General features: G+C 38.6%; 1 protein-coding gene across 1 annotated transcript; it reads right to left on the bottom strand.

The window, feature by feature from the left end:
• Window positions 1–2,657: 2,657 nt before the first annotated feature.
• On the bottom strand, window positions 2,658–8,529 carry ednrbb (endothelin receptor type Bb). The gene is made up of 8 exons (XM_055150297.1): window positions 8,288–8,529; window positions 7,691–8,151; window positions 7,481–7,593; window positions 7,098–7,302; window positions 6,260–6,400; window positions 6,020–6,153; window positions 5,830–5,938; window positions 2,658–2,929 (listed from the first exon to the last, which is right to left on the bottom strand). Exons 2-8 carry the CDS (start codon window positions 8,108–8,110, stop codon window positions 2,789–2,791), a joined length of 1,263 nt encoding a protein of 420 aa, XP_055006272.1. The 5' UTR covers window positions 8,111–8,151; window positions 8,288–8,529; the 3' UTR covers window positions 2,658–2,788.

The raw sequence follows: 8,529 nt of genomic DNA, 5'->3' as shown, positions 1-8,529 counted from the left end.
ACACAGCTGTATGAGTGTGTGTACATGAGCGGTTCCTCTGAGTGCACTGAAGGTAGAGCTATAAAGAGCTATATACAGACACAGATACAGATATTGATCTTATAGAATCCAGACAATATATAGCAAACAAACTACGCATGTGTTTCTTTCTCCTCTGGTAACCTTTGCTAAAAGTTTTTATGAACATCCGCATTTACATAACATTTACTGCTTACACATAAAGGGTAATTCATTATTATAAAACAGTTGATTCAAAATGTGGTTTGTTTGCCTGAGCCAATTACCCCTTATCACTGTTTTCAATTGAACTTTCTGTTATCTTCCAAACAAACTATCAAACAGACAAACAAGTTAGACATACTTGGTCATTAAGGGTCTCTTACTATCTTATAATTGGTGTTTTCTGGACCTTTTGTGAAGTTTTATGAAGAAATTATATTACACACAAATTCTTTTTTGGTTATTTTTTTTTTTAATGCAATCAAATATTTTAAATTCACAGAGAACAAACAGGGGCTACTTCCTCTCTGGGTAAGCCACACGCTACACCCCAGTGCTTCACCTAATTACATATTGTGGAAAGGTTTATCAGAGAAACTAATGTTTTTTTTTAAACTGAAAGCAATTAGAGTGCACTGTACAGCGCAGGAGAATTTATGTAGCTAATACTTGGACGTGATAAAGTTTAACAGTACATAAAAGAGAAGAAATAGGTTTAATAACACCTTCAGAAGTGAAAATCTCTACACTACAAGAGAGTATAGAAAAGCCATATCTTCTTCCTTTTATCGCCTGTCTCGTTCTCCTAACATCACAAGGTCTTATTAGAGCATTTCCCTGATTCCTCACAAATAGTTGTGACTTGTGCACTTGCCATTCTTTGAAAACTTTTAATAGGCGTTCATTCCTGCGCACGGGTCGAGACAGTTTTGCCGACTGATCCAGCATTAGCTGTGGGAGCTGCTGTATTTGTGCTTGCCTTGTCCTGTGACAGAGAGACCTATCAGGTGCTCATCTCTACCCCCTCCCCTCTGTGCCTCTCCTCCTGACCTCATTCTGTCATCTCCGTTTTCCTTCTTCCCCCCTCTCAGGTCTTTTATAAAGTGTCTCCGTGCATTACACATTTAACAATGCATTAAAAATAGGACACCATCAATCAGTCATTCAGCACCAGAGACGCAATCTACTTGTGCTACTGGGTTTTATGCCATTCTCAAGGTTTCAACAGCCGAGGGAAGACGATAAACTCACTTGGAGCTGTGTGTGCGATAAAAACACACATTATTAGCCTGATAACTCAACAAATCTTTTCAGCAATAATCCTGACACACCATTGGTCAGATTTATGCAGGCCATCCATGTCCAGTCTATGGGGAAATTAAAGTTATTCAGTAGCCCGGCCATGACAAGATGTGGGCTGATGGGTGCCAGGTTAACATCATGGCCAAAACAATGATTTGAGCAGTACGCTGATGCATGACACAGGAAAGGTACGAGCTAAAATCTGATGTAATGGTTCGGAGTGAGTCAGCCCCGGAGGGCGAATAGTGTGAACGGTCTGACTCCAGGTTGCTCATGCTGGAGCAGATGTTCAGGCGACGACAGGAGTACAAAAGACGTGCACGACGACATTCACCTCGGCTTTATATAACCCCCCAAAAACTTCACAGAGATGCCACAAACTTGTGCAAGATATTACGTATATGTGGTATTACGATTAAATATTGCTGTCATAATGACCTGCTATATTGGGATGTTCCCTTAGGCATATGAAAAATTTAGACAATGTTGAAATATTTCTGCTTAAGTTTGCTCCGTTTTCCAGACTACAAAATTGGGATGCCCTCACGCTGCAGTTCAAGTAGTCTGTAACACTGCACACTTGAAAACAATTTGCACACATTAAAACACATCTCCGCCACACCCCCAAATAAGATTTTGTGACAACACAAAGGATACAAGCTAGCTTCAATCTGAGGCTATTAACACATCTTAAATTAGATGGAATAGGGTCAAAAGAAGGTGGGAATTCTAAGTGGTGCAGTTTTTATGTTTTGTTAAGCTATTAACTTTATAGACAACAAAACACTCTACACAGTTTAAATTTTTTTTGTCAAATTAAAGGTGCACTATGTAACTTTTTGGTGGGGTCTGTCACCTGCTTGTTTCTATGGATATGTCATTGTTCCACTCTATGACATTAAACAGCTTTACCTTACATTTATTCAATTACAGGTGGTTTTATAGTTCAATAATACCTTGACAAACAAGCATTCTGACTGCAACCAGGATCGCCTCTCCACAGATCTGAACTATAACTTGATCTGATTTGCTCTCCATGAAGTTAGAAAGGTTCAATACCATACTGTTAAACATTCCAGACACAGCAATAACATCTCCATAGAGACAAGCATTTGATGGACCCTTCATAAAAAAGTTTGACTATGCACCTTTAAGGATTCAAATGTCTTTATTAGCAAAAACAAAGGTGAACACATTCAAAAGCAAGAATTCTACATTGAGAAAATGACACAAACATAAATGACAAAAACATAACGTCAGCTGCGTGTTCTTATTTGTGACTATTTACAGAAAGGTGTTTGTGTTGTTTATGACAGGGAATCATTGGTGGTGTTGCTGAAAGTATTGTGCAGTTTATTTTTACATTTCACAGTGTCCTTCTGAACATCTCTGTTCACTCAAAACTATATACACGTACAAATATACACACAATGTACAGTACTGGCAGGGCTCCATCTGTGCTGTGGCGGTGCTCTGAGGTGTTTTCTCAGGTAGAGGTGTGGTCGTGGGAGTCCAGGCTTTGATGTGGATTCTCCGAGGCCTGATCATGCATTCTGGACTTCAAAACAGACTGCACTTCGTCACGCGTAACAGCTTGAAGAGGTAGACGCCAACTGCACAGGCATGCCTGGAGGGACGCGCACACACAAAAGGGGGTTTGTGCAACACATATTTACGACACAAGAAAAAAGGGGCCACATTAGAACAAGTGTTGAGTGGAGAAGTGGCAGTATAAATTAACTAGAGTGAAGTAATCGCAGTTCACTTTGACATTGTGATTTATGGAGAAAGACTGAGATCATGAACAGACTCAGAGTTACCTACCATCATTCCGTTTGATCTATGCGTTCTCATTTTTTATGTCTGTTTTAAGATTTTGTTTTTTCATAAGTACAAAGGATGCTGTACTTAACCCAAAAGTTGAATGCATACAAAAAAAAAAAAAAAAAAAAAAAAAAAACGAAGCGGAGGACGAACCTTGGAGTACTTATTTAAATGCACTATGCTCCCTTCTGATGACAGCTAGTGCGAATCAAAGTGTATTTTGGATGTGCACTTTTTGATCTGAGAGTACAATAAAATGCTTTTGAATTATTTCCCTTTTTCAAAATTGCCTTGAAGCCATGTTTTCTTGCACCTTGTAAGACATCACTCTGATTCACTGACAGTCTGTCTGGTAGCTTGCCAAGCATCAGCCGTGTTTTTTCCACACCATTCTCACTTATCCCCTAAAGACATTGTTTGCTTCTGTCTGCCCACTTTATAGACATGAGTCAATATGTCCTCCATGACACACGGGGCTAATCAAAATGGTGCCCTGATGATGTTCAGACACTGGCAAAACGTCATGTATAAATGAGTAGCAAATAAACCAGACCCAAAATCTAGTAACAGTAACAACATTGTAAATCTTATTAAAGGGTCCATATTGGGCTATTTTCTGATCTCTGTTATAATGTTTCCTTGTCACAGACATACTTGGAGCTGTGTTCTGTTTCATTCACACAAGTTTAACACACAAACTCTGTGTATTTAGGTTTGTATTTCCTCTCAAACGCAAACACTTCCACCTTGTGATGTCATGTGGTAAAGTGTTAACCAGGCTGGCGCCACCTAGTGCCTCCGCTCAATTTAATTTCTCTCCAGCAACTAGGTCAGGAATTGGAATACACAAGATGGTTCGCAAAAACCCGGAAGTGCGAGTTCAGGTACCAGCCAATCAGCAAAGAGCTATACATTCTGTGTTGGCAACGATTCCTGAGATCGAGGATTTAAATCCGGAACAAAGAGAATGTTTGGTGAATTTTATTAAGGGGATAGACATTATTACTCTTCTTCCTATGGGATTTGGGAAAAGCTTTATATACCAGTTAGCCCCGTTAGCGGTGCATTACGTATGTCATAACCAAATAGCAGCGATTGGTTAAATGAAAAAAAGTACCCGCCTATCTTCAAGTGAACGAATTCTAATGCTGCAAGGTCAGACAGTTTCTACGAAGTGAAATGGGCTGTTGAATCAGGCTAGTGATGTGTAAGTGCTCTACTGTGATTTTAAAATCCATCCTCCCTGACTCAAATCATTTGGATACTGAACTAAAGGTAAAATGAGCTGTTAATTTGAAAATTACCACTACATGACATCAGAAGGTGGAACAGATCATTTTGAGCTTAGAAGATGTAGACAGACTAAAAGTAAAAGGTTATTCTACACAACTCCAAGTATGTTTTGGATGAGGATGATGATAACAACATTATAACATAACTAGAAGCTCACAAGAGTCAGTTTTGTGTAATATAAGACCTTTAAAATCACTGTTACTACCAACAGGATAGAGCACATGAAGCAATTGTAATTATTATTGCTGTAATGTTTTAGATTTTGATGTAACAAAACTACAATATTAACTAGAGTAGGTAATATGATTAAACACTGTTCAATCAGCATTTTATAACTACTACTTATGCTCCAATTGAGTAATGTCTAGTCTAGAATGATGTAATGCTGCAAAACTACAAGCAATCAATGCATCCAATATTAATAAGACATTACTAAAGGTCCAAACCGAGTCATTTATGGACATGTTGCAAATACAAAAAGTGAAAAATTCTTCTTCAGTGATTTTTATAACTGCTTTGTAGCTTTTATTGCCCCATCAAAAATCTAAAATGTATTGCGGCTATTACACATAAAAGTCTCGCCTAATAAATTTTAAATGTTCAGCTGAAAATATAGTTATATGAAAGAGAGTTGCAAATGACTGTATTATGTGCTTAATAACTGAGCGATTACATCTTCATATATAAAAGTGCACTGTATTACTTTCTGGGGGGTCCACCACCTGCTTGTCTCTGTAATGATGTTATTGCTTTGTCTGGATTATTCCACACTATGCCATCTTATACTCATTAATTTAAAGTTGTTTTTATAGCTCAAAAATATCTTGAAATACATGCATTCTTACTGTGAGTGGGGTCACCTCTCCATAGACCTTAGCTGCCTGACAAAAAGTGAGCGGAGCCTCTACCAAAAATGTTACGTGGTGCATCTTTAAGCCAATAACCAGGGAAATAACTGAATACATGTGCCAATAATACATATTCTGAACACTAATTTTGAGTAACTGTATACTGATAACGTTACTCTTTTTCATTTCTTTCATACATTTTTTAAAGTATAAGGAACACATACCAGTACTTGATCACACAATTTATAGAAATGTATAATTTTTCCTTCTACGGTTATAGCTTTGTGTTGCATTTTTTTTGTATGAAAAGCCCTCTATAAATAAAATTTGACTGAGAGCAAACGTAAAAAACAAATATAAAGCTGTTTTTAACCTTACGTTGCGCACTGACACTAATTTAAATGCAACTCTGTGTGAAAATATTCAAAATACAGTGTTCTGATTGAATCTGATCAGAATATGTTACAAAATACATTTTAATACAGGTATTCAGTATTCTGTAACTAAATACATTTTCAAAGTATTCCTCCCACCCCTGGCAGTAACACAAAATTAGTCTTACCTTGAAACATCTTTTAAATCTTTTGCTGACAATGTACAAAGCAATGGGGTTGATGCAGGAGTTGAGTGATGCCATATTGATGCCAAAATAATCCAGTACCAGAAAAACACTGCAATGAAAAAATACTTAGAAAAACAATTTGAGGATGAAATAATTAAAATTTCTCTTAAAATTTCTCTTCATTTTGCACCTCAGAAGCTGACACCTATTGGGATCTTTGTGATCGTAAATTGTTTTTTTCAAGATTCTGCTGAGGTACAAAGGAAGCCAGCAGAGCGCAAAGACAATCACCAAACAGAAAACAGTCCTTGCAACTTCTCTTCTCTGCAATGGCAAAGATATGATCAGTCCAGTTAAGAGTGATAGTAAAGCTATAAAGATGATTTATGTGAGAACTGGGTACTTGGAAATAACACAAGTGACAAATGACCTGCTTGGTGTGGTCGCTTAGAGCCTCAGAGTTCTTCCTCAGCATTTTCGTCGTCATGAGAGTGTAGAATACAGCGGTCCAGAGCAGAGGCATACAGAAGTAGAAGCCAAAGAGCCACCAGTCCTTCCCTGATTTATACAACTGTGGATAGGGCAAGACAGGTAACTCAGTCAACCTATATGTGCAGCCTGACAAGACAAGACTCTGGGTTTGCTCTTTCTGTGTTCAACAATACATATCAGTCATACAAAGCTGAAGGCATGTCACTGCAGTTTTTCTGATGAGTTTTACATTTATGTTTAAAGGTGCATTGTGTAACGTTTCTGGTGGAGGGTCTGTCAAATGCTTTTCCCTATGGCAGTGTTAATGCTTTGTCTGAAATGTTTTTCAGTATGATTTTAACTTTGTATCATCACGGAGACCAAATCAGACCACTTTAAAGTCAGATATGTAAAGTGGTAACATAATTCATGTAAGGTAGAGCTGTTTAAAGTCATACTGTGGAATATTCCAGGCAGAGCAATGACATATCCATAGAAACAAGCAGGTGACGAACCCCCACCAGAAGGTTACATAGTGCACCTTTAAAAGAACTACAACTACATTAATTACTGCAGAAAAAATAGAAAAATGCTACTGCTTTCACTATTATTAAAATTTTTTAAGAATGTTTTACCTTCAATAACTTAAAATAACTATAATAACTTTAACATAACATTTGGTTACACGAACATAATTCTAAAGTCTAAATCAGTGTTTTGTCCTCACACAGTATACTCGCTGTCCACTATCTCAATACAAAAGAAATGTTTGTATCCGGTGGGAACAATCACATTACCTGCATGAACTTCGAGTTTTGCATGGGGTGCAGGAGGCATATTCTCAGATGTGTGCCTTTATAGTCCATGGTTATCATATCAAACCCCACCACTTCAGGCACAGCCAGTATGAGGGAAACAACCCATATCAGGGCTATTTCGACCGCTGTCCATGCTGAGACCCCGAGGCCTTTGATTCGATTCCAGGATACTACGGCACGGTATCTGCAAAATCAATACAAAAAACTGTTTTGGCCTAGGGGACTTTTGTCTGTAAAAGTGATACATAGTTTGGCCAAAGAACATTTCAAGGGCTAATGCTAAACAAATCTATCCGCACAGATGTAGATAGTGTGGGGAGATTGGGCACTATTCTCTTGTTGAGTACAGCTTATCTCCTTACCTGTCAACACTTAGCGCGCACAGACTCAACACTGTGATGCCTACTGAGGTTTTCTGCACAAAGGGGACAAGTTTGCACAGCACCAATCCAAAGGGCCAGTCCTCTGCTATCAGCTGTTACCAAAACAAGCACGGCAATCAGTTCAAGGTTAACTTTTAAATTGAAAAGAGAAACAGCAAAAGAGTTTGGGTTTTGCTTTGAACAGCTCACCCTGTAAGTGTTGATTGGGATGTCAATCACAATGTGGAGGAGATCTCCTAAAGCCAGGCTGGCGATAAGAATGTTGGGCCCACTTCTCATAGACTTGTTTGCAGATATGATTTTTAATAAGGCTGCATTCCCCAGGATTCCAACCACAAACACGAGGAGGGAGACGGCAGTATTGACATATTTGAAGGCGTCTCTGATTCGAGCTGGCTCTGAGCACATGGGAGGCAGCGGTGCTTTTGGTCCTGCTACTCGAGGTGGATGGATTGAGCTGTTGGATTTCTGTTTTTCTTGTATTAAAAGACCAGGGGACGTGGTGGTTCCAGCGAGTTCAATTACAGAGAGTGGTTGTGAATGCTGATCACTGCCTTCTCCTGTGACCAGAATATTTCCCAAACAAAGAGCAAGCAGCACAGTCCACATTGTTGTTGATTTTCCTCTCCAGGCACAGAAAGGATTTGGAACTGAAAAGAAAAAAGAGTGGAAATAATTAGCACGCTGAGATTTATAACACGCGCCGCCGGTGAGGTAAAGGATTAACATTAAAAAAGCAAACATAAATAAGCCTGATATATTGTGATACACTGAATACCAGTTTACCTTCAGAAGAACACCGCCAAACGCAGCATGAAATAGCTCTGTGTAATAACTACAAAACAGGCAAGATGTTTAACACAAAGACAGCTCTGCCATAAATGTTGGAAGCCTGCAGAGGAAAATGTGTCTTTTATAGGAGCCAGGTATTATTGTCAGCATTACTCATCGATCTGTCAGTAGTGACTGTAATTACTTCCCTTGATGCATCACCCAGTACAAAAGCATGCTGTTGTAGAGTATTGTCT

Source organism: Boleophthalmus pectinirostris, unplaced genomic scaffold (assembly GCF_026225935.1).
Source record: "Boleophthalmus pectinirostris isolate CB_2022bp ecotype Guang Dong unplaced genomic scaffold, ASM2622593v1 HiC_scaffold_1, whole genome shotgun sequence".
NCBI lineage: Eukaryota > Metazoa > Chordata > Actinopteri > Gobiiformes > Gobiidae > Boleophthalmus > Boleophthalmus pectinirostris.
The sequence above is the reverse complement of the archived record's forward strand: the minus strand, read 5'-3'. Positions and strand labels throughout refer to the sequence as shown.